Genomic DNA, 27,294 nt, shown 5'->3' with positions numbered 1-27,294 from the left:
GTCACAGACCTCAATCTCAAAATATTTTGTTACAGGAAGCAAAGATTTTAGTTAAAAATGTAAGATTTGCACAAATGTTCAAGATTTTTTAAATAGCCAAAGTATAAAATGACACAGATTTAGATTTTCAGACCTTGTGACTGTATTACAAATATCACACAATGCAACTTTAAACATAGCATTTACCTCATCAGTAAATTAGGTAAATAAAATGCTAGTGATTATGTTCGCTGGGAAAATGATATGTAAATGTATTTACAGTAAATACACATTTACTCCGTCAAAAAACCTCTGTGTTTTAAATAGACACTCGTGCTTTCTAAGGTGTTTTTTGGGGCCCTAAGGATGAACAATAATGAATATCAACATCTTAATACTGTCCAATACTTCGATACGGAGGGGGGTGAAATTGTGACAGGCAGTTGAATGTATGAAGTGCCCAGTCAAAATGTGTTATGATAAAGTTCATGATTATTTTTATAATCATGAACTTTTTATAATAATTTTACATTTAACATCTATAATAATTTATTATAAATGTTTGAGAAAATTATATTGTCTTATAATGTTTTGCGTTCTAAACATGGAATACATAGCAAGTTATGAAGTATTATAATACTTGATATTATAAGTCATTATAATAAAGTTTATAATGTGTTATGATTAAGGTTCTAATCTAATGATTATTTATGAGCGCTTATAAATATAATTATACATGGTTATGAGAAGATTATAATGTCTTATAAGTGTGTTCATAATGCATTATAAACATGGGATGCATAGCAAGTGTTACCCTTAAATATATTAGCCTAAATACCAGTGATATTTGGGTTTCCCCAAGTAATAATAATAAATAAAACGGCTGTACTATATTTTCATGCAAAAATTGTTTATTCGCTGCTGTGAAATGGAGAATGGTGTAAAAACAAAACAAACAAGACAGAGTCTAATTATGGCATAGCTTCCATGTACAATCAGTGGGAAGTAAGTCACTATGTGTGCAGTTTGAGAACGAAGCACCAATCAGGTGCTAGTAATGTGCTAATTGAGCTTTGTGTGCTAATGTTGATCACATGCTACAGAGCTTGGCCTTGTGGTTTACTCTATATATGTAGCAGCAGTGTCAGCTTAACTGTGATTCGCTGGCATTGGTCTACTTTTGCAGAGACAGAAATAGATACAAAGAGACAGACAGGGATGCAGACAAACCCTGTTCTAGAGGGCCGTGGCCCCTTCGGCACCATGCCATAAAAACAATGGCCACGTCTGTACACCAGTTAGTTATGGTCATCCCCAGCACTCATTTCCTAAACACAAAAAAAGGTGGAAATAGTTGCTTTTAGTAGGTCAGGATGTGTTATTCAACAGATGATACATTAGCCAATATTTCCAGCTAAAATTAACATTGCTACTATTTGGTCAATACCAATATGTAATGACCAAAGTGACAACAGCTTATACATTCAATTATTTTTTGGACATAAAAGTTAAGAATAGCGTTAAAACAACACATAGCATGTCTAATTATGATACCACCACATGTATCAGTTTCTAAATAATAAATACCTCATTGTGAGGAAATCTGAAATCTTTGCCACGGCCCAAGGGTTTACAGCAAATGTTTCTAACCTTCAATACACAGTATGATGCAAACATTATAGCTTCCACTTAAACACAACAGAAATTCATCTCATGCATTAGCCATAGAGCTCTGTCTAAAGGCTCAGGCATACTCCAGTTTTACTCCACGGTGGAGTGGTTGGGAAAATAAAACTACAACATGACGTCACGCCGCAGTGATGTATTGTAAGCGACTCATTGCTCACCCCAACACATCTCTCTGTTTAGCGTATCACCTAAAAACTGGAGTATGCCTGGGCCTTAACAAGACACAACAATACAATGAACAGTTAACCTCAACCACTTTTAACATTGTCACCTTGATTATTGCCATTCCAGGCTGCTATCACACTGTGAGTGAGTAAGCTATTGGCAGTAAAACCTGATTCCTACAGTGTCAAGTTGCATAAATTAGGCTAGGCTTAACAGTCACGTTGTCTTGCAGTGTGTTGTGATGTGGTGTACTCAGCAGGTGGTCAGGTGGAATTGGCGCAGAAGGGGGTGTCACAGAACAGTTACTTCAAAGCAGTCATTATCTGACCTTACAAGGCAACTTGCTCTGTACTCATTCGGCGATCGCCACATCTAAAGAGAACACGAGAAGATAGCAAGACAGGATAGGATTAAACCTGAACAAGTAATTATAATTACAAATGACTGCATAGTGAAACTAAAATCATGAAATTAATCAGCCAAAAAACTGAAAAATGAGTAGCCTAGATACTCGGCTGAAAGTAACTTTTTGTTGTATTGTTTTTGAATACCAATGGGACAGTATTACACTGCATGATTCAGGATGACTCGTCCTGATTTGAAAATGTTTGCTTATAATAGCTTATAATAATTTGACCAAAACGGGATGCCATTCCAGTTCGTCATGGATGAATTGCAATGGCGTCTCTGTAATTTGGCACTGTTCAAATTGCAGAGGCATTCAAGCGTTATAAATGGAAAATGGTGCATTTATATAGCGCTTTTATCCAAAGCACTTTACATAGATAGTGCATTACATTCACCCATTCACACACACACACACACACATTCATACACCGATGGCGGAGGAAACCATGCAAGGCACCAACCTGCACATTAGGAGCAATTAGGGCCGGGGTTCAGTGTCACTTTATCCCTGATCCACTGCCGCCCCTTATGCGTTCAATCCTTAAGTGTTCAAAAACGAGTGGCTTGAATCTCCACACCAGTACGTATTGCGACCACAGGTCGCATTTACTATATGAAAACGTGCATTTCCCGTCAGTCCGTCCATCACCCATTCCACGCCTCCATATATGGTCATGCCTCGTGACATCACATGACATCACGTGACATCATCAGGGATGGAGATCATCAATATTAAGCCCATATATGGGAATGCCCATATATGGAGATTCCTGATGAACCTCAAACCCTTAGATCTCCATATATGGAGCTGACCTGTTCTGACATTCCATATGTTGATCCTTCCCCATCCATCCTTCCTCTTCGATGTCTCCCTTTTAAGTTTTAACTGATACCTGTCCATTCAAACTCTAGACTGGCCGCCAAAGTTATTAGTGCAGTGGCGCCCGGCAGCCGGTGAAAACTAGAGTTCTCAACAAGCCCGAAAATAAAGGCCCGGCCCTACCTGGACCCTCATCAAACCCTGTAGATCTCCATGGAGCTGACCTGTTCTGACATTCCATTATGTTGATCTGACCTCATCAAACCCCCCATGCCAAAGTGCCAGCGCTCGCCCAGCAGTCTGCTGTCACCCAGGCAGATGCGGGCGAGGTCGCTTATATTCTTTAGGCTACATGTCACACACACTTTTGTCACCAAAGCATAAATTGGACTTAACCTTTCTTCAGGACTCCACAAATGAAAGCTATCGAATATAACAATGCAAGCTATCAAGCTTGATGAATCGAATAGAACATGGGCATGGCACCACTTCTCCACTACTCAATTATTCTGGTGATGTGAGGTCAGAATTCAATAGACGGGGCTGCCATGTTCTATCTGTCGCCTACTTTGAATGGTACCGTGTCCTTGTTCCCGATTGGTCCTCACCTCATTGTGTGGTATGCACTGGTGGAAGTCAACCATTTCAGAGACTAACTTTTCAGATCTTGTTGTGTAGAGGTGCCTGGGGATCTGTGGAAAAAAGATGAAGACAGCCACAACTGTACATTAAATTTAATCTCTTGTTAATATTATTCACTAAAATGGTTGAAAAGCAAATGGGTGAGCAAAGAGAGAGGCAAGCAAACAAGCAAACAAGCAAGCAAGCAAGCAAGCATTTGTCCGTGGACACAAGTAGAAACAAGAAACTTTGTACGTCAACAACTGCACCGCTCTATGAAACCCTTAGACTCCTGCTGTGGAACTTTAATTTTATACACTGGTATTCAGTGGAGAGGCTTTGCCCAAATAAGAATATGCAGGCCTACTGATGCCATATAGGTGACTGTGACTGTCATAGACTGGCCTCTTTTGAGCACCTGCACAATGCTGGGTACATAGACTGTCCTGCTCTGAAAGCACCATTCTACCTTTACAACTGTAAACAATGTCTAATATTCTGACATTCAAAATACATATATTTTACTGAAAGACTTTAATATTAGTATTGTTTTATATTGTATTGTATTGAATTGGATTAGTTTGGAAGTGAAAACTTTGCATGCAAGCAAACTGAAATGACGATTTGGTGTGTTTATTAGAGGATTAGTTGACTGAATATGTATGGTTAGTAACACTATGTTTTAAGCGATACTGTGTTGTACAGTAGGACTACAGGTTACCTCAATGCTTAGATGTATATTTTCAATTGAGGCAAAAGTCTCAGACTGACTGAAACTTGAAGGACATTGTAATGTGGACGTTTGAGCCAAGGCACCATCATCGTTCTCAAAAACTGGATTCACTCTCAATGTATTCTCAAAGGCATATGGAGCAGGGGGTTGCCTATAATGTAAAGATGATTGAACTGTGAATATGCAGGTTTGTGAAACAATTATGAAAGTGCAAACAATTTCTTAGTGAGAATAATTACTTGAAACTTATTTTGGGCCTATGATCCTTAGGCCTATAGGCAAAAATCTTGACTTGAATCATTTTCTAAATCTTTAAAAAATAGCACCACTAGCAGATAAACAAGCTCACAACATGTAGCAATGTGTTGCCTTGAGAATATCACTCTGTACTATAATACCACTGCCCTACTGCATTCCAGTGCACGGGAATACCGGAAGCGTTGAAAAACGACACAACAAACGGTTGATTTTTTGTGATTGATTTTGTCCAAACTCGTCACTATAATACCACTTCTGAGTGTGAGTGAGAATCTGTTGATTGGATACATTGGCTATTACAATGCTCTATTTCTGAAATACACCTTCATACGACAAAGTATATAATAATATAAAATGTCTCACTTACATCAATGTCACAGCCTTTCTGGTCAGTTTACACTTCTTTTTTATGAATACCAAAATGCCAATAATGGCACAAACAAGGCAGAGGCTTCCCACGAGGCTAGTTGCAATAACAGAATGATCAAGGGGCGCTGCCACCACCTCATTGCAGCGTTCTCCATGGTAGTGCCAGTGCGTACCCACGGGGCATCTAAAAAAGAACCATCCACAACATAAAAATTAGGTTAGAAAGGAAGGGTCACCCTGAAATATGCAACGTAATGCTGTTCACAAACAATACAACATAAACTGTGGCTTGACCTTTGTGGCTTGACCTAAAAAGTAACTTCATCCTGTCCCTGCCTGTACACATTTGGAAATCAACCAAGGTGCTGTGTGTGTGTGTGTGTGTGTGTGTGTGTGTGTGTGTGTGTGTGTGTGTGTGTGTGTGTGTGTGTGTGTGTGTGTGTGTGTGTGTGTGTGTGTGTGTGGTGTGTGTGTGTGTGTGTGTGTGTGTGTGTGTGTGTGTGTGTGTGTGTGTGTGTGTGTGTGTGTGTGTCTGCACGCGAGCGTGCGTGAGACAGTGCTGCGGCTGGGAGATCGTTCCAAAGCAAAGACTTCATGTTTTAGGTGGGTGAAAGGTGAACATCTCAACCTGTACTGCAGATGGAAGCATTGATACTATAACCCTTTATACACTGTAACAACCTTATGAAAGTTAATATAACTCTGAGCGTATACAAATGTAACCCAAAGAAATGTATTTTGTGGAACATTACTGTTTGGATTTCCTTTTACAGCGTGGCTCTGCAGGAGGCTAGCCTTCTATAAGAGGGTCCGAGAGAGAGAGAGTGTGTGTGTGTGTGTGTGTGTGTGTGTGTGTGTGTGTGTGTGTGTGTGTGTGTGTGTGTGTGTGTGTGTGTGTGTGTGTGTGTGTGTGTGTGTGTGTGTGTGTGTGTGTGTGTGTGTGTGTGTGGGTGGGTGGGTGGGTGGGTGGGCGGGTGGGTGGGTGCGTGCGTGCGTGTGTCCAGAGCTAATCTCACAAACCACTTAACCGATCAGCACCAAAATGTATGTAGCAAAGGTGTGCCACATCTAATGTTTGTACGATTTGTGCAAAAAGCAACATCTAAAGTGGGAAAGCACATATTTGTACGATTTGTGGAAAGATCCTGCCTTGACCTCCCCCCACTCCCCCTTCTTCCTTTTATTTTTTTCTTGGAATAACGACACAATGGGAACAAAAATCCAATTTCACACCACTCTTTTACTTAATGTGACAATACATAAATATTGAAATGTTTAACTTAAATTGTATAATGGAAGACAAGTTTAAGGAGCTGTGATCAGTCTGAAACCTATCCTATCCTATGTCATATAAGTCATGGGTTTAGAGTCCTATGTCATATAAATCATGGGTTTCCGAGGCTATATACGTCATAGACGACTGACATCATAGAGGACTTATGTCACAGGTTAACCACCTGTCGTCGTTGTTGTCCCCCCCTGCTAAAAACACGATGAAGAACAATGCGGTCAATGTTGTTTTTTCTGTGCGTTAACTTGTTGGTTGTAGTGTACCTGCAAGTGGCACCATGGCCGGGGATTATCTCGCAGAGCCCTCCATTGGAGCAGAAGTTAGGCTCCAGGGTGCAGGTGCTCTGACAATGTCCATCCACTGTTTTGTAGCCAGAGTTACACAGACACTCTGCCTCTCCTGTCCAGCTGTTGACGACACACCGCGAGAACCCACTGCAGGCCAGGAACTTGCACGGGTCCACCAGTTCAGCTAAAACCATGAGAAGATAGTAGGAACGACGGGACAACAGAGAAGGGTGTGGACAGGGTGGACAACAGAGGACGAGAGAGGTGAAACAACCAGGAGAGAATAACTCATTAACATGAATGAAATGCTGGCCACCTGTTTTGCATTGCACATTCAGAGGAGAAATTTAAGGTCAGTTTGATTGACGTGAAAAGGTGTGCATTAATGCGGGCATTCTCTTACATTATGAACAAGTTATCACATTACTATTGCACAACATCCACAAACTGTAAAGGATGTGTGTACGTCTGTAATCCACGTAACCAGAGAACCGTTCGCCTCACCGACTTCAAATTCGACACACGCACGGTGTCGAGTCGGTCAGACAGACGCACGGTTGTCTAGAACCGCCACAAAGGGCCTCTGCCCCGGCTCTGGACAGGGCCCCTGCCCAGACTCTATGGAGCTGGCCTGTTCTGACATCACACATATGTCCATATTTGGGCATGCCTGACAAATAACTCCATATATTCCAACTTGCCTCGTTCCAAGTAGGCCAGTGCCCAACGGGCACCGCTCTAGTTATATAAAAAACAAACGTAAAAATATAAAATAACATATTCAACATTTTCAACATCCTAGTGCATGATATCTCTGTCTGTGTGTCTGCAGTTCACGTATCTTGATGATAACCGTCTGACCGACCGACCGTCTGACCGACCGTTCGGCAAACTTGCCGAACACATGACCTGCGGGAGTGTGCCGGTGTTGGTCGGATCGAATAGCCGATCTAAACGATATGCCCAGGCATATATGGAGATTGTCCAGATCGCAGATCGTTCCCAACTTGCACCGTTCCACAGTAAGCCGGTGATCAACTGGTCTAGTTTTATAAAATAGATCTACAAGCACACAATGTGTCACTTTGTGACAGGTTGTGAGCTTACAGGTGGCTATTTAGTGGTTAACACACTTGTGCAGATAATAAGGGTCACAACAACAACTCCAAGAAATCCTCTTACTGTACCTGGTTCTATATCCAGGGAACGACTATCAATCTCTATGTCTAGCCGTTTGGACGCAGCATGGCAGAAGTCTTCGAGCACACAGTGCACAGCCTGGGTGACGTTGGATGGCACCGGCTGGTCCAGCCTCATTCTGCTGTTTACTACAACACTGCCATTCCTGAAGTTGAGGATTTCCAGTTGCTTGAAACCCGTCAAGTTAGACTCTAGATATGGCAGGAGCTGTAGAGAAAGGATAAGAAGGCGGAATTACCAAGTAGCCAGGACTTTTGCTCTGCATTTTAGACCGTCTATAATTATACACTTGATCTGACACAAGTCGGTTCTGTACTTCCACTCTTTTTTCACTCTATACCAAATATATTTGCAGAAATAGCAGATCTACAAGCTCAAAATGAGTTGCGCTTGTAGAGCTATTTCCAGTCAATGTAGAGGTAATGTTTTCTTGTATTGTTTCACTTTAGGCTATAATGGCTTATACTGGCATTGACAAATATATATAATCCGTTTTCTGTGTTCTCATCGATAAATTCAATAACAAATCAGTTTCTCACAAACAAATAAACAAAACATACAAACATAAAACAGCAAGAAATGGATTTTCAGAAATTAAGTGGGGTTAGGATTTTCAAGGGAGGCTAATTCCAAATGGTGATGGTGCCATCCTATGGGATTGAATAATGAATGACTCTTGTCTTGATCCTAGGAGGAAAAGGTTTGGATTCCCTCCCACTTCAAAGCTCTATAGTATTTACAGATGCAATAAAGTTAGATTGATTTGACAAACACTAGCCTATATGGCTGTCCTCCTGAGAACAAGATTATAGAACCAAGAAAAGACTACAGGAAATAGGTTTACATCCACACAGTGAGAGACTGTCACTGGTAAAGCATGTCATGTTTTAGTGCAAATGCAATGAATAATATGTCATAAAAGTGTGTGAGCATGAAACCATACATTAAATGCGCTATATGGATTCAAATGAAGGGCTAAGTTTAAGTGTTGAATACAGGAAATGGTGATCACTAGTTTTGAAGAGAGTCAAACAGAGAATATGTTATCAAAAAGAACTAGATCAAACAGTTGGAAATGGCCTACATGACACCAGCTATCTGGAATTGAAACCAGCTCAACATCACGCATGCCGTTTGGTGAATGCTTACGTATATCCCTTAGTGTACTAACTATATACCAAGACCTCAAGAGTACATTAAGCAGTATTATGTAATCAGTTCAGTATTATGCTGTTCAGAATTATTCTGTGTATCTGTACGCAGACGCAGATACACAGAACCTGCCAACATCCACTCTTAATGCAGTCACAGTTAAAGGCACTACTACAAGTGACATGTGTCACATTTAAAGGGATATTTAAATTTCAAATAAAACAAACATAAAATATATATATATAAAAAATAAATGAAAAAGGTAATTGACAAATCACGGCTGTGATGTTTCCATTACTTTTTTATTTTTTCCCCTTTGTTTGTAAAATGTATTTGTCGGCAGTGTACAAAGTACAAACATCCATTTTTCTTTTTAGACAAAAATACAAGAAAAAGCCAAAAAAAAACAATCCTTCACATCAAGCCCTCCCCCATCCCAGAATGACACAATATTCAACATTGACTACAACAACCTTCGCAGGAACAGCAATTTGTTATAACATCACCGAAGAGGAGTCATCGAGAACGGAGCCCCAAATGTTTCAGGTTTTCTACATAATACAGGATCTTCTCAGGAGTACAATAAAAAGAAAGTTCATTCAACCAATGTTTTTATGTTGTAGAAATGTCTGACTACCAATTTATAAGGATAATTATTTTCCCAGCTGTGCTGGCAAGTAAAATAAAATATCTTGTATGAATGTTCACATTGAGTAAACTGACATCACCCAATATGCAAATCCTAGGGTCAAAAGGAACCTCCGATTCTATGACATCTGAAACAGTGGTTATAATGAATTTCCAAAGTGTGGACAACTCCAGAGCATATGAATAAAATCACCTTAATTTATGTTGCACCTCTGACACATGTCCATTTATTTGATGTAGCCTAAGTAAATACGTTTTGTGAAAAATATTGAATTGCATTTGCTTTGTAGAGATCAGGACTGTCTGAGCTCTTCCTAAGACGTTTCGCCAATCACCATCATCGTACATTCTAAATCAGCTTCCCATTTGCGTTTAAGAAACAATTTATTATAGACTTAAAGATTCCTATTTAATATACTGTATATGGAAGAGATGAATCCCCTGGTGGAGGAGATCAATGTGCTGATCCTCCAGGGGTGAATTATTAGGATTACACGGGAAATCCTTGTAGTTTTCTCTGACCCAGTGCTGATTTGGAGATATTTAAAAAGATTATGATAAGGCAAGTTAAATTGAGAAGATAAATGCTGAAAGTTTGCTGAAAATTTGCAAATATATTATTACTATATAAATCCTTTTTAATTTATTTTTATATATTTTGTTTATGTTGTTTATTTTGTTTGAAAGTGAAATATCCCTAAAATAAGATAAGGTAAGATAAACACCAATGACTTGCAGGTTAGCTGACTGAGGCTAGGTTCTCATAAGGCTGGCTTTGGACTTGAACTGATGATTAGTCGGGAGGAAGAGGCCAGCTGGTACAACAAAGAGACCTCCATCATGGTTTATCGATCGTATCTGTTATGTGTGGTCCACCTGCAGATGAGTTTGGCTACAGAAGGTCAGCATCAAACCACTGGAGTGGGAGTGGTGGAGATTACGATGCCTTAGCTATATGTTCTGTGCCTGGCTGCAGAGCAGGAGATAAGAGGCATTAAGGAGCTCTTAGGGTTACTCCACTTATCACTAGCAGGCAGGTCAGGGCCAGTGTACGCACAATGGTTAATATGTCTCTAAAAGTGGGGAGAGAGAGAGAGAGAGAGAGAGAGAGAGAGAGAGAGAGAGAGAGTCACGGAGAGAGACAATCTAACAGAGAACAGCAAATAGATCATGACATGCAGTACCACTGGCAAAGATTTGTTTCTGGGCCATCCATTTGTCTCAATGCAGTATGTTGACGCAAGTCAAGGTTAGCTTACTTTTGTTGGTCAAGCAAAATGCCTTTCGGGACACAACTAAATGCAGGGGTTTTGTGGGCCAAGGAACAACAAAGTCTTTTCAATGAAGCCAAGAACTTCATATCGATATTCTACTCCACTAGCCTGATGCAGCAAAGTAGTTTGAGACAAAGTTTGTCTTTTTTTAAATCATTTAGAGTGCCACTATTTCCACTCTGCTGTTGTTGTTGTTGTTGTTGTTGTTGTTTTATCTAATTATAATACTAAGTATTGACTGTAGATGAGCACCCACCACAGCCAAGTAGCTTATGAAAGGAAGCACACCTGATCTACATTTCGATGGTGCATAATCTTCTCAGGCTTGTTTGTAAGAGTTACATTTCTATATGGATCACAATTGCCTGCTTTTTGGATGTTATGTTTTTGACCCTCCTATGTCCAGCTTTTAAATCCCATTGACAATTAATGAACAATTTTGAGTGTTCATGTAAACACAAACATTGCGTAACACAAACATTGAAGACGAAGGTGAGCACGCAAATTCTGATTGGCCAGAATGAGATGATGTATGATGATAAGATTGCCCCTCACTTCACACAGGTGTGATTTTTTGTCACCTATATAACAGTAGGCCTATACTGCATTATATTTGGTTGTTACTTGTTAAAGACTTCTCTGTACTTTATAAGCATGTGTTACACAGATATATCCATACATGCATGCGATCAAAGACAAACAAGCTGCATGCTTACCCATACAGTCAGTAAGTTACACATGTATCTATTGGTTCTTGTTGGGGAATGTCCAGTCAATCATATTACTATTAAAACTAAATTGCATTAGTTATTTTTTAAATGCCATGTCTAACACAAACCAGTACATACAGGCGTAACGGAGGAGAGTGTTGAATGGAAAGTATAGGGATAGACTTAAAGGTATATTCAGTGATTTCACTTAATTCAAATATCACTTATTTTTTCTTATTTTTTGGATAATCCTCCCTACTATAAAGTGTGCTGACCATATAAGGAGTTCCTCCCTGTCCCCAGTGAGCCCCTGGGGTCAAAAAACCCTAGTTTCGGTTTGGGCTTTGGGTGGCAAAGCCTTCATCCAATCAGGATGAGAGGGGCCTTCCTCCAATCATGATCGAGTGGGGCGGGCATTGGTGCACGTGCTGTTGGTCTGTTGTACTTCCCCCACTGTAGAGCATGTGCATGTGCACATCTTGTTACCGGGTGGACCGGGTTTTTTTCCAAATCACCCAAATCACTGAATGCTCCTTTAAACCCTTAACCCCTTTATCTATATTGTGGGGAAAGCTTTTGCTGAAAATCCCAAATCGACAAGCTTCATCAGCTATTTTCAGCAAAAGCTTTCCAATTACAGAAAACAGAAAGGTTACTAGCATAGAGCCCAGAGGGACTACGCTCAACCATATTGGGTTTAAGTGGTTAAGTTACAATATCACACATGGGGTTCCATATTCAACCAGTATTTTCATTTAAATGGGCTGAATATTGGCAATCACAATCACTTGATGTTTCGTCTCAGTATCAAATGTATCAAATGTTAAAACTGTTCCCTATATTCATAGCCCATTTAAAATTAGATATTTCAACTATTCTCCATAGGCTATGGAGAGATACACTGAGTACTTACCAGTGCAAACTTCTGACCACATTAGTTTTGCCAGAAATAATTATATGCATATGGCACTAAATACATTGGTTAAAGCAGCTATAACATGAATTTTAAAACAGTTTTTAATATTTAATATCATATTGTCTATGTCCCTCAAACTTATTTCTAATGGTTTGAGGGACAAATTCACAGTTTGGGCAATCATTTAAGATTGGATGCAGTATCATTTGTATTAGTGTATACATTATTTTGATTTGAGTGTGATGCAAAAATGCATCCATAACGTCTCTCTTAAATCTATGTCCATATCCAAGTCAGCCAAACAGTCATTAATCATAAAATAAAAGCACAAGGCATTACATCTGCATGTCCTTATCCAAGACAGACAGATTTAATTGTACCATAAATTATTGCACAGAACATTTCTCCAGCTGCAGGAGAGGATATTGCTGGTTAAACCAGCATTAACCATTGTTCTGACTCACAATGCAAATAGCCTAAATGCAACACAAAAGCAATGAGTAAATTAATGTAACATTCGATGTAAGCCCATTCCACTTCAATATATGAAGTTACTGTACATCATATATGATGCCAGTATCTATTCATACCCCAAAATAATTTAACTTCTTATACAGAATTTCACTTCTCAAAATAATTTTACTTTTATGTACCCCCATTACACAATTATGTAAAGATAAAGAAATATTGAACCTTGAAACTTCAGTTGCTCAAAACCAGCCTCCTACAGTAGCTTACACATTCCCTCTGCTCTGATGGAGCTGGCAGCTGACATGTCAGCCAGCAGGCAATCCAATTTGTATTGATATGCTTCAGTTCAAGGCAGAGGACTTTACTGAGCACAAGGCTCTTCTATGTGTGTGAGACTAACCTTCTGTCAACCCCTGGGTAAGGCTTAGAGCTAAATAGGGATGTCAAGTTGTCAACAGAGGTGATCTTTCTTTAAAAAAAATATTCCAATATTCATGAATAATGAGCAGAAAGAAATTCCAAATAAATATCTCACTTTAAAATACTAATTTTTTAATTAATTTAAATTTACAGCCCAATTACACATACTGTAGATCTGTAGAACAATTTGTAGAAATCTGTAGAACAATTTCAAATACAGTTAAGATACTTTAATAAGTTACTGTAAAATTAAGAAAACAGTAAATTGCTGCCCTCATCACATAGCCTGTCTGAAATATTTTAAAAGGAATGGCAACATTATGTTTGGCTTATTCTACTGTATTTAAACTATTAACACAACTATTTAATTCCGAAAAATATTCCTCCCGACTAATCATCAGTTCAAGTCCAATAATCTACAAGTTCTGCCAGACACACATTTTGTAATATTAGGCTATTAAATATGGTAGATACAAAAATTTAGTTAGAAGAATTAAGGCAGCATATTAGCCAAACAACATGAAAATAAAATGATGATAAGATGATAAGTCTTTGTGATAAGATCACAAAGACTTTCAAAGATTGAAGTTTAAAGAATGCAAGCCACTGAGAATATTTCTGTGCAATGTTAAGTCTAAAGCGGAAGTGGAGACAACTCCTTAAGCAATGTTAGAAGTGCTGTGATTAAGAAGATGTGTTAGATACTGCATAAAGAATGGTTAGGTTAGAGGTAGATAGGTCTGTGTTTAAGATGTGTTAGATACTGCATAACGAATGGTTAGGTTAGAGGTAGATAGGTCATGCTCTCTCTGAGGCATGGGAGTTGTAGTTCCAATATGGAAAAAGAATACCGGTATAGATGCTAAGGTCCTCTGTCTCTTATGCCCAGATTTACTGGAAGCTCCAGGGTTTGGTGAGTCTCTGGACCCAGAGTGTTGTGTCTATTAAGTGAACACAATAAATCAGAGTATCTGCATAATACTGTAGATGCCATCCGGACTATAGGATAATGCCATATCACATTCAGGTAGCATTAATCAGCATGCCAGATTGAGAAATCTACATGTTACATAATGTGTTATTATTTTAACGGCCATGAAGGGGAAAAAAGCAGCAGAAGATAAATAAGGCTGTATAGTGTGTAGTGAATCATCACTTATAGAGCATACAAAGACTCATAACGTGTCATCTTGGAGCTGTTGGCGGTTGCCCTTACAGTTATAATTTCAAGATAAATGTTATACATAATGCATCAATGTGAATATGTAATGCTTCACGACGTTTGCATGGGCCTACAAAAGTAAGAATGAGAATAAGGTGTGCAGAAGCATGACATCAAGCGCAAAAGCTTGTTTACCTACCAGCTCAAGAAAGGTATTCTCCAATGATCTGTACTCAGGGGAGCTCTTGTTGAACAGGTCCTCAGAAAACAGCATGTTAGTGACCCTCAAACTAAAGAACACTACTAATTCTTTGTTGTTATCAGCTGTCATCATCAGTGGGGTGTTCATTTGCCTCTTAGCCGGGGCCGCGGTTGATTCATATGGTTGCTCCTCAGACTCTGAGGGCAATCCACTGCCACTGATATCCACCTCCGTCCTTGTAGACCTCTCGTGTAGGTCTGGGTACTCAACAGGGATGTCCACTGACGCCGCTGTCATTCCACTGTGCACCGGTTCATCTCCTCTCTCAGCGGATATCCCACTCTCTGAGGATGCTGGTAATACCACATCCTCAATCCCTGCCCCTATTTCCACTACTGGCTCCAATATTGCTGGTTCAATGCCTGTCCGGATTGTATCCTCGTCAGAGGAAGGTGTATAGATGGGGACCTCTGCCTCTGGGTCTGTAGACTCTGATGGGGCGAGGTTAGCCGCAGGTGTAACAGTAGTCATAGGTTTCACGTCTGGAGATAACTGGAGACTTTCCTCATTCTGTGGCTCTTCCTTAACCACCTCAACTGGTGTATATTATGATAAGGAAGAACAAAAAAGAAGAGAATTTATTTCAAATTAATGGAAAACTGAATTTATTTTTAACCTGAATCTATTGTATTTGTGACTAATCAGAAGGAGAGGAAATATGACATAGCACCTCTCAATGTATTCTGTGTGTTGAGAGAGGGCACTCTCGACAGAACCACCCGACAGAAATCACAGAACATAATGAAAATGTCATGTTTTCACAGAACAATAAGATTCAGGTTGAAAACTGCAAATTAAGTGATAATAATAATAATAAAGATATATAACATTACATTAAAAAAAACATACACATTACACAAGAAGAAGAAGACCTACTTCCTGCAAAGGCATCTTGTGTCAATTTTAAAACATATTTTTGTCTATTATGAAAGCAATAGTGGACATAAATCATAATGGGTTTTGATTCTAGGGTCTATGATGTACAGTACTTACCGCTTGACACCTCTTCATCGGGTCTACTAGACACATCCCCCTCCTCTTTCTCTGCAGTCATCTGAGTGGGTGGCATAACATCTATAGCCCCTTCAATATTACCCTCCACAGACTCCTCTATTGCTGCCATTGCCGGTGTCTCCTCACTGACTCCAGAAGTTGTTTCTGGGAGGTTGTTGGGCATGAACGGCACAAAGGTTTGTGTTTCTGAGATGACTGTGAAAGCCTCCATTGATTTCTCTGTAACGGACACAGTGGGTAAGAGGCCAAGACTCGGAACACTGTATCCAACCGTCGGTGGTGGTGAGGCAATGTTCTGAGATGTCACAGTCTCATGGGGATTCATGCGCATTTCGTCGACTCTGTAAATTGTGGTTTCTGAAATGACAGGGATACTTTCATTAGATGAAGACCATTCAAATATCACTTATTTTTTGTTTTGTTGTGATAATCCTCCCTAGAGTGTGCTGACCATATAAGGAGTTAATTCCTCCCTGTCCCCAGTTAACCCCTGGGGGTAAAAAAAAACCTTTTTTGGCTAGGTGGCCCAGTCTTCATCCAATCAGGATAGAGAGGGGCCTTCCGCCAATCATGATCGAGCGGGGGTGGGCCTTGGTGTGTGTGCTGTTGGCCTGTTGCGTGTCCACCCACTGTAGTGCGTGCATGTGCACATCTTGTTACCGGGGCAGACCGGGGTTTTTTCCAAATCACCCAAATCACTGAATGCTCCTTTAACCTTTCAAATTGGTCAGCTGTACAATCTTAAATTCTACCCTGATCTATTTTATGTCATGATATCTTATTTACCAGGCCCAAAGCTGAGAGTTTGAATGTCCAGTGGCAATGATGTCCCGTGACTTAAGGCGTTGGCAACAATGTGCTTCAGTTTAGATCCACTGACATCTTGGCCTGGCTCCTCCTGGCCGAGATCTATGTCTCCATCAAAGACAGCAGCATAACGCACGGCCACATCCTCTGATCTGATCAACACATCGTCACAAAGTCATCATGCACATCATGACATCATGGATAGTACAGTATGTGAGAAAGACTTCATGTACAGCTTAAGCCTGATGTATACTTTGTTGTCATGGCACGTTGTGAGCTTGTAGATCAGCTATTTGCCATGGTATTTTCCACATAAATTAAGCATTACTTAAATAAATGTCTTTCAAGAGGAAAAATCTATCTATCTCAAAAGATAATAATAATTCTTAGTTTGTTGGTCTCCCCTGTTCTCACTTGATACTTACCGAAATCCCAGAACACGAATTTCTTTAAATCCCGGAACTTTTTCAAAAATATGAAACATCTGCAAAAGAATAAATAAATAACCAGGTGTGTAAGAAGCATATCAAAAGCATTTGTTGCATGAGCTATGTGTGCTCCACAGAGATTGTAAATCGGTGTAAAAAGCTTTGTACTAGTGTGCTCTTGGTTTTACATAGTTTTGACCTTGTATAAGCTCCTCCACACTCAACGTCAAGTTAGCAGCACTAAAGGCGACTATAATCAAAGAGGAATTTCAGTCACATTTGTGGGATTGACAGATTGAGGCACCCTGTTGTGTTTTAAATCCCTACAATTAGCTCAATCAGTAATGCTCCTATTTACCCGCTGTGATTATAATTACTTTGTATGACATTTGACATCCCACAAAGACCTACACTTCTTGTTTCAAGGACCAACAACAATCAAAGGTTAAGTACATACTTATATGGCACGTGCAATGCCTTGGTAAAAGAGAAGAAAGCTTGATGATTAACACACTATTTCAACGATATAGTTCAGTTTCAACCTAATGCAAGAGCTGTGTCAGTTCAACATACATTAATTATGTAGCAGAAATGAAGTTGTGCTGACATAGGGCACTTTAATGGCCACATAGGGCAACATAGAAAATACCACTATACAGAGTAATTCACCAAAATCAATTTATTTTTAGATGCTTATAGGCATAATTATGCTGGCGCACAGTTCCTTTTGACAAGTGACCGACATCAACACTTTTTTCAGCTGGAGATGCATCGTTCTCTATCGTGTTCGAGACTGGCTCTCCACTACATATTATTCAATATGTACGGGAACTGGCCCCACGGGGCAGTGTACATGGATATCTCTTTAAGACACATCATCTATCATGGCCACTTAGATTTTTTGATTTCCACGAGACGTTTCGTGTATCTCAGCAGTTTCGTTTTGTGGCTCACCAGCGGTTGTGAATGCACCAGTTGTCTCCAGTTCAATTCCACCCAGAACAAAATGCTTCTAGCATGTCTTTCCCCCTCAAAAGCTGCATGGGAAAGGACTAATTTTTAAACTCTGCAGCAATTGCCTACAAGCATTAAGAGGATTAGCTCTATTGTTAAATGTGAGCCTTCCAAAGCTGGCTGATTAGCTGCTGCACCTAATTAAAATCATCACATAAGTTGTAGCAGGTTCCATTATACCCATAATACAATATTTTTGAGGGGCGCTAGCCCCTCCAACGCCTGGCTTTGTGTGTGGGCACCCCGTGACATAATAATTATGGCAGCCAAGGCTATGGACTTTTTACTATGACGTATGGTGCGTCCCCTCTTGACGTAATGTAGCAGCCAAGTCTATAGACTTTTTTACTATGACATATTGTGCGTCCCCCCCAAAGGCTCCCCTTTTTGAGCTATGCCCAGCTTTGTGTGTTTGTGTGTACCCCATAGTGATGATTTGATTGACTGACCGAATGTGAGAATAAAATTTTAATTTCCTGGGCCTGGCGTCGTCATGACTGCGACGCTCTATAGAGGCTAATTGTTTTTGAGTGACACAGTTGTGTGATGAAGTATAAATTACATTTTATGGCAGACAAGATAGCTCTTACCTGTTCCGTCAGGTGTTCTGTGATGACATGGTACCGTGGATCCTCTGGGTCACTGAGCAGCTCACTGTATTCGGAGTTCACCACAGTGACACTGAACTCAACAGTGTGTTCATACTCCCCTGGTAGCATGTTCTGGTCCTCACTCTGCCAGACAAAACACCACGGTAAACGACAGATTAAACACGGGCCTCTGAAGTCCCCGTCCACATGTCAGCCTGGGTGTGGTTTAACCACTTGAACCCTATAGCATCTCTATTCTGGGTCGAACATCTGTTCGTTGTGAGCATGAAGATTGGCTATTTCCGGCGAAGAGATTTGGTGTAGAGGGAAAAAAGAAACGGCATGAGTATTCGTCTATGAAGTAGGCTATAGGGTTTAATTGGTTAAATCATTGTCTACTAAAGATCATACTCTGTTCAAGAGCATATACCAGTTCAGTTCTTTTCTCTCACCAAAAACATCCCTAAAGGAGCTTTACAGGGCCCTGTTTTGCTCTATCTTTGCCCTCATTTAGTATCACGGCATTTATGAATATGTATAGGCTATGTTTTATCTTCCAGAACTCCAATAAGATTGGGTAATATCCACAGAGGACATGCCTGCATGAACGGAACAGAAACATAACAAGCCTTTCACTTCATCTTTGACATGACCTATACGTATTCTGGGAGGCACTTGTTTTTCATCACTCAACGTTCGTGCATACTTCATTGGCCAATGTATGAATTATAGCTACTGTGAGTCTTCTTGGTTCTTGTTGGTAAAAAAAATCCTTTTACCAACTTACCTCCACTTCTTCTGTTGGAAGTAGATTCAATGGGGGAGTCCATGTACCTGAAACAAAAGAGCAAAGCGTTCGGCATTGAGTTAATTTAGTAAATTTGTTTAATTAACAGCCTTGTTTGTTTGATTTCATTCAACAGCATCGATGCATAGAGGTAGGCAACTTACAGTCTCTTCCTGGACCAGATGTTGCTACTCCCCCCCTGTAAAATAATTGAATGTGTCATTAATCAATAACTCACAATGTCAGGAATATCACATCAAACTGAATTCTCAGTGTGATACAACCCTGAGTGAAAGAACAACTAAAGAGAAAAAGGTTATACATTTGTTGTTGTAATCATTAAATCAGCCACATAATACTTGGGGTGAATATTGGCATTTTAGCTGTCTCTACGTCTCTACGACTTGATTTATGGGTTCAGGTCCAGTGCTCACATTGGATATGCATGGATAGGCTAATATTCATTAAGTGTAGCAAACTAGCTGTATAATCAGTCAATATCCCTCTGGCTCCATATGAGTTTTACAGTGATGAACTATTGAAATAAACTGTTATATCAGCAGCATTTGTAAAACCCACAGCCAAAGCAGATGAATATAAACAGAAATGAAGCTGCTTGCACTTTGCAGTTTCAAGAAAACAGCACAAATACAATGGATATATTTTGTTTGAAATGTACAGTATCTCATAGCAATAAGCCTATCTCACAGAATTTCCCCGCCCCCCTAAATACGCCCCCTTTCGGGGTTAGTGGTGATAGCGTGACGTCACTCCATAGACGCTCCATGTTAACAGAGGTAATTTAAGAAGTCTACAACTTTTGTTTTCTCAAGGTAAGGTTTGTTCTATCTGTTCGACCTGATTTACCATCTTGTTTGCTTCATAATAATATTGGTCTGTCACATTTTTACATTAGAAAATGTACTTAGATTCTCCAGAGAAAAAAACGTGTAAATGCTCATGTTAAAGACACCACTATTTACCGGAAGTGGGCGTGGAAAACGGGCTGTGAGATAGGCCTATTACTGGAGCGGTGCAAAAGATTGTGCATTATGTATTCAGTTAAATACTAAATTAAAACTGTGTCATCATTAATAATAACAACTTTCTAGACATATACTGTAGTTTGTACATACCCTTCACTTTCTCCCAGCTCAGCTACTCTCTGTAAGCCAAGAAAAGGACAATCACATCTCACAGTAGGAACTGTGACACACAGCTTTTATCACATTCTAAGTATCTCCTCTGAGAGTTATGTGAAATTCCTTATTTTTTTGACAGTGCTGCAAGTGATCAGTTCTGTACTGTGATGGTCATTGGTAATCCTACCTAAAGTTAACCATCTTTCAAGAGGTCTTTCAGAACAGCTCCTGTGGTGCATTGTTCTTATTCTTGAAAATGTTGCAATTAAATTATTTAACCAAATGAACCCTATATACTTTGGCATCCTGCATGGCTCTATATTTGGTCCGCTCTTTTTTACAATCTGAAAGCTTGTAGACCAGATATCTTTTGGCAAAGAGATGTGTTGTAGATGGAAAAAAACAACTCTATGGTTAGTCAAACGGATCTGAGTCATACAGTAACGCGCATACTTGGACTGGTTTTTCTGTCTATCTTTGCCACAGATATCCTCTATGGCATAGAGGGTTTAAGCCAGACTATAGTCACTGAATCGACTGTGTGGTGGATGTAGGCTACTCACTCTGGCAACCAGGTCCAGGTGTTCTTGTGAGCTGCTGAAGTTTCGAGCCAGGTCGTCCATGCAGATGTTCTCATGCTGGCAGGTATGAACCCAGGCCCGGTACTCCTCTGAGATAGGGACCCTGTCGAAAAAGATGTGGAACGCCTCCCAGATCGCCTCCTGACAAACTGAAGAATACACTAAGTAAGTGCATGAACAGCAGCGTCCGTATTCTGGGGGTGAATATTCCGCGAAAATTGCCGAACTCACAACAACACTTGCAGAAGTTGCAGATAGGCTAATGTAGCATTCATTTTGTATGCGTGTGTGCGTGCTGTGTGCGTGCGACCGTGTTGCATGGCAGGCCTCCCATTTTGACTAAGCAACATCAGTCATTTGCTTTAATAAACAAGCAGTCCTACATAATATATCTCTGCTGTCGGGAAGAAACCATCTAACTCCAAAATTTTCATTTTTCAGGAAATGAAAAATATACATTTTCAGGAAACTAAGAAAACCTTATATTTTGAAAACAAAGCAATACTGCCTCATCAAAGTTGGTATTCTGACATATTGTCAATTAATTGCACGAGAGGGGGAGAGGTGTGGAGTTAGTTGCTTTAACAGACAGTTTGAGGGTCCAATGGAGTTAAGAGGTTTTGACCAAAGCGTTTTTTATTACTTTCTATTGGTTCCATACTTTCGAACCTCAAAATGGAGTTAGGTGGTTTCCTCCCGGCAGCAACGAATCAACGATAATGTATTTATAACCTCTGATTTAGAGGCTGAAGCTCCAGCAAAGTCAATGACGATTGAGAATACGCTTACAGTATATGTACATTGTACATCCTGAGTTTTTTATTATGTTTGCAAATCATATATCCCTGACATTTGAAAATATTAAAGTATGACTCTGCATGGAACCAGTTTCACTTTGTCCAATATCTTGATTGCTCCATGGAGCATTTTAACAGTTATGTAATAACTACATAATTCATATGTATCAGCTTCACTTGACTGCAGCAGGGGATGTGCGACATGACATAACACACAGAGTGTGACATAACACACATAGAGTGACATATTAAACCAACTGGAGATTTGAAAAGGTGAGCTGCTCTATATACAGTAGCTGACATTACATTATACTGTATTTTATTAACTTAATCCCCGAAATTAGCTTCAAAGCCATTTGAAGTTGACTATGACAAAACAAGCATTGCTATAATAATAATAATAATAATAATAATAATAATAATAATAATAATAATAATAATAATAATAATAATAATAATAATAATAATAATAATAATGAATTGCCTTTTTATAGCGCTTTTCCAAGTGCTCAAAGCGCTTTACAATGGTTCATTCATTCATACATTGGGAGGTGAAGCGGCGAACAGTCGACGCCAGCGTCCTCACTTCCCACATTCACACACCAATGGTGGCAAGCTCACACCGACCAACTCATTGGAAGCAATGTAGGGTTCAGTGTCTTGCCCAAGGACACTTCGACATGTGGACAGGAGGAGCCGGGATACGAACCGCCGACCCAGGGATCAATGGACGACCTGCTCTACCTCCTGAGCCACAGCCGCCCTAATGTATACGTTGTCGTAAATTAGCAGAACTACAAGCTTACAACACATCACATCGTGATGCTTTGTGAGCTTGTAGATCAACAACTTTCAAAACTTTCTGAAATGTTTTAACATTTTTTAAAATATGATACTTTTGCCTATAATGACATGCCCAAAATTGGGTGGAAACACTAGACACTTCAATGTCACTTAGTCCAAGACTAACAATGAGCACATGTGTACTGTAAAGCATTGTATCAGAAGGTTTTTTTCCACACTAAATTTTTAACTGTGAAAGCGTCAAAGTGAGGTCTTATCAGAATCAGAATGAGCATTATTGTCACATCACAGTTTTACAGGTAAAAGAAGTGCAGGGTGAAATTAGTTTTGAGCGATTTTTCCACAAATAGTACAAGTAAAGTTTATTTTTGTGAGTGTGGGTCCTTGTTTAATTTCTCACATGAGATTATTGACAAGCCTTAATTTGCTACAAGACTGTACAGGCTTGTCAATATCTTTACTAGACCCCAGAGCTGGTGTTTGACTAGGGCTTCTTGTGATTCAAATGAACTACTCGTATGAGTCGTATATCATGGGGCATAGCTTACCAGTCTGAATTGTTTTGGTTTTGAGAAAATACTTAATTCCATTGCTAGAACCGGCATGAATATGCTGCACCTCAGAAGTTCTGAGTCAGAACCCTTCAAAGTGTTTGTTTTGTCCTAAATATTGGCACAGTACATAATCTAAAGTGTGCATATAGTCGGACTAATGTATTTCCCCTTACCTCTGAGTTTGTAGTAGGCCTGATGGCTAGTGATGACTCCTTTCATTGTTTCCTGGGGACATATTTTCACACCAGTAGTAAAGAGTGCTGATCTCTTTGTCCGATGTCCAGCCTCTGCTGTTTTGATGCTGGGGATTTGTTTGTTTGATCCGAATGCTTCCAAGAAGTGTCTGTATTTAACATGTTTGAGTCCTGAGTATCCTTGGTTGCGAAAGTCTGCAAGAGAAACCATTCTATTAGTTATATCCTGTATATTCATATGACAAGATGCTGACAAGTAATTAATGCCAAGGAGCACTTCAATTTCCACATTGTGCAGAGCATTATCTAATGGCTTGTATCCAGGCCTCTGGCCTTGCACTAGGGTTTAATATTTTCCCGGATTTGGCTCATTTGTGGAACTTTTCCCGGGCTCCCGCGGGAATTCCCGTCAGAAAAAAAATAAAAGAGGAGAAAAAAAGTGCCCACCAAAATGCATTTATATGTATAGATACTTCATAATTTTATTTGGCACAATGGTTTTATCAAAAGAGCCATCCCTAAGGAGTATGTGTGCCAATTTTGGTGCTTGTATCCGCAAGTGAACGATTCACCTGTATTTGCATGTTATCTGCCCCGCTATGTAAAACAGAGTCTTGTCAACATTGAACTTAGCCAATTTCCTTAGACAGTACAGGCGTTGTTGACCTTTTTTATACATCACATCAGTATTTACAGTAGGTCGAATTTCAGCTTGTCATCAATAATTGTGCCTAGATATTTGTAACTGGGTACAATATCTACAGTCTGTCCATTGACAACGCTCTTCTGGGGGGATTGTGGGGAACGTCTAAAATCTATGCATAGCTCTTTTGTTTTAGAGACATTAAGCTGCAAGAAGGCATTGTCACACCAGGATAGAAAGTCGTCTACCACTTGCATGTGACAATTCTTTGACGAAACCAGGCAAAGCTACAGTCATGTCAGGACACAGTTTGAGGCCTCGCAGAGAGGTAGTGCCATTGCATTACACAAGTCCAATAGGCCAGCGAACACGGTGAAGTCCAGTCCATTCACAATGAATGAGATTATTATTGAGGGGTAGGCGTGTGTGTGTGTGTGTGTGTGTGGGGGGGGGGGGGGGGGGGGGGGCAAACCCCTGAAGCCTCGTTAAGACAATAAGCCTAGACAGATATCTGAGCTTCAAAACAAAGACCTGTGGTTTAATCAGACCCAGCGACCAAACAATATTGACTAGATTAGCAGACTATGTTGGCATTAGCAGGCCATAGAAAGAAACATCATGTAAACAGTTTGATGTAAGTGACATGCACACTGTTGTTGACTTGACAGTTTTGTTGCCAGACAGAGAGTGCATTTTCATGGACATACAGCACACGCACGCACGCACACACACACACACACAGTAAATGTACATACTGTACTGCGTGTACACGCGCGCGCGCACGCACGCACGCACGCACGCACGCACGCACGCACGCACGCACGCACAGACAGACAGACAGGCAGACAGACAGACAGACAGACAGACAGACTTTGAATCAGTGACCTATTGTGAACATTGTATGTAGACAGACCAGGGCAGACATTTACTGACCCACCAGCCTGAGCTTGAAATCTTGCTGAATGGTTTGTGTTAATGTTTATTGTGTTTTGCTCAATTCAGATAAAAAATATGAAATGCTTAATGAACCAGGAAGCCTGTTTGCATGCATACAGACAGGGCCTAAAATAGACGATGGGATGCTTGAATGGGCCTTAATGCCCAACAAAACAGTAAGGGCCTCACAGCAGAGCTACAAGCCAGAAAAGATTAGCGTCTCGCTACATTGGGAACAGAATAGCTTTTGTTTTGTTCAGTGTAATGAACTCACTCACGCACATCATACTGAACGGCACAACCACTGCTAAATGCAGGCACTAATTACACTGTCTATTTCAGTGGGTTTTAATTGCGGAACATTATTGCCCAGTATTTTACTGTGAAAGGCTTGTGGATATGGTGCTGAAAAAGAAAACATATATAGATTCAGCAGGTAGCATTCAGAGCTAGCATTTTCTAGTTTGCTTCTAACATAACAGGGGAGTAAATCCCGCTGTCCTTGAGCTTGCACCTACGCAAGTGGTTCATGACGTGTTCACAACTCATTACAACGTATCAGTGCTCGAGACTGCACCCATTTTAGGCACACATGCACCCAAAAATCTTTTCAGAAATGACAGTAATTATGATCTACATTAATGTACAAGACAGTCTGTGACACAACTGCCCTATACCCCCTGAAAAATACTAAAATAGAAATGATAATTATGTCAAGATCCTTCTCAAGTGGTTCAGGGCATGTCAGAGTGAAAGTTGTTTAATTAGGTTTGGTTATCAGAACTTTGTGTCTTCTACTCTACTGTATATACACTTATCCTTCCAAAGCAACTATCCGTTGGGTAAAAGTAAGAAACAACCTATCTCTCTCCTGTCAGAGAACAAGAGCAATAGAGCAAAACAGGTGAACAGCAGTCATTAGTACAGCCCCCCCCTGTAGGGAGGTAGCAAAGGTGAGTCCTTACCTTTGATTTGAAAAGCTTGGAGAGTAAACAGCAATGGGAGGAATAGTCCTGATTTCAATAGCATGATGGACTAGTTTATGCCGTTGTCCAGCCCAGGATTTTCATTTGTGTAGGTGGTGTAGAAAACGATAATAAAATCCAGAATCTGTTTATCTAGAGTCCATTATTAAGCTGTCCAAAAGTCTCCTCCTCAATGTGTCGTGCATCCAAAAAGAGGTTGTCAGTTGACTCAGTTCCAATACAGTCTGTGCAACAACTTCATTGACAGATTGAGTTACTTTGATCCCCAGTGTTTGATCCCAGTACACAGCATTGACGCCTGCATGGATGGATCAATAGAGGGATGGAAAGGCCGAGCGAGTGTGTTGGGAGATGTGGATGGAATTCTGAGTAGCCACACTCCGCTCACTGCCAGTGTGACAACAGTGACGAGGTTAAAAAAGCAGGTTCTGTTTTTGAGTATAATCCCTTTACCTTCTTCTTGCTCTTTATAATCCCTGCAGGGCCACGTGGCAGCTATAGCCTCATCCTGTTAGCTGCCTTCTGGACCCTCATCTGTCAGCCTGAACCAACTTGTGAGAACTCCCCTGTCACCTGTAACTGGCTTACTGATAGCCTCAGTCTCTCTGTCTTTCCTGTCTGCCTCAGTAGTTTTCTATTGAACTGTCTCTGCCTTTGTTCTCTCTCTCTCTCTCTCTCTCTCTCTCTCTCTCTCTCTCTCTCTAATTTCACAGGGTCCCTCCAACCATCCTAGTCCTTAATTCCTCTCCCGGGACACACACTGACAGTCGAGGGAGAGGGGACTAATCTGTGCCCTCAGTATTCACTGTTCCTGCTGCCAAGTGAGGTTGCTGTCTTAACCAGCAACCAGCAAAACAATGGCCTTTATTCATGTTTTCTGGTTGCTTTCTGGGGCTGAGCTTTTGAGCCCTCTTTACTGTGGAAAGGGACAAAGTGGCAGGCTGTAGTTTCTACCTATTACCTCTGCATGAGATATCCCTTGTGTTGCGGGGGATAGAGAGGTGCGTGTAGTGATTGTCCTCATATGACTGATGATAACTGGATCGGTTAAGGGGTCTTGCAGGTGCCAGTGGTTCATACAACATAGGCTTATTTGAATACAACTTATGTCGTGGGAGTTGACGTCATCATTAGTTTCCTAAATCTTTAGACAATTCATATGTAAAAACAAATTACTCCTGC

At 40.3% G+C, this 27,294-nt stretch overlaps 1 protein-coding gene across 1 annotated transcript; it reads right to left on the bottom strand.

Annotated features, from left to right (window-relative positions):
• Window positions 1–872: 872 nt before the first annotated feature.
• On the bottom strand, window positions 873–26,155 carry impg1b (interphotoreceptor matrix proteoglycan 1b; the record flags this gene model as incomplete). Its single annotated transcript, XM_079527484.1, has 17 exons — window positions 873–2,205; window positions 3,670–3,753; window positions 4,404–4,566; window positions 5,041–5,226; window positions 6,597–6,804; window positions 7,808–8,027; window positions 14,263–14,352; window positions 14,773–15,371; window positions 15,829–16,206; window positions 16,636–16,808; window positions 17,082–17,140; window positions 18,689–18,832; window positions 19,468–19,522; window positions 20,612–20,640; window positions 21,181–21,347; window positions 23,527–23,742; window positions 26,092–26,155. 17 exons carry the CDS (start codon window positions 26,153–26,155, stop codon window positions 2,125–2,127), a joined length of 2,916 nt encoding a protein of 971 aa, XP_079383610.1. The 3' UTR covers window positions 873–2,124.
• Between the last annotated feature and the right edge of the window lie 1,139 nt (window positions 26,156–27,294).

The sequence above is a fragment of the Electrona antarctica genome (genome assembly GCF_951216825.1).
Source record: "Electrona antarctica genome assembly, chromosome: 18".
Classification (NCBI taxonomy): domain Eukaryota; kingdom Metazoa; phylum Chordata; class Actinopteri; order Myctophiformes; family Myctophidae; genus Electrona; species Electrona antarctica.
This window is presented reverse-complemented; position numbering and strand designations above follow the sequence as displayed.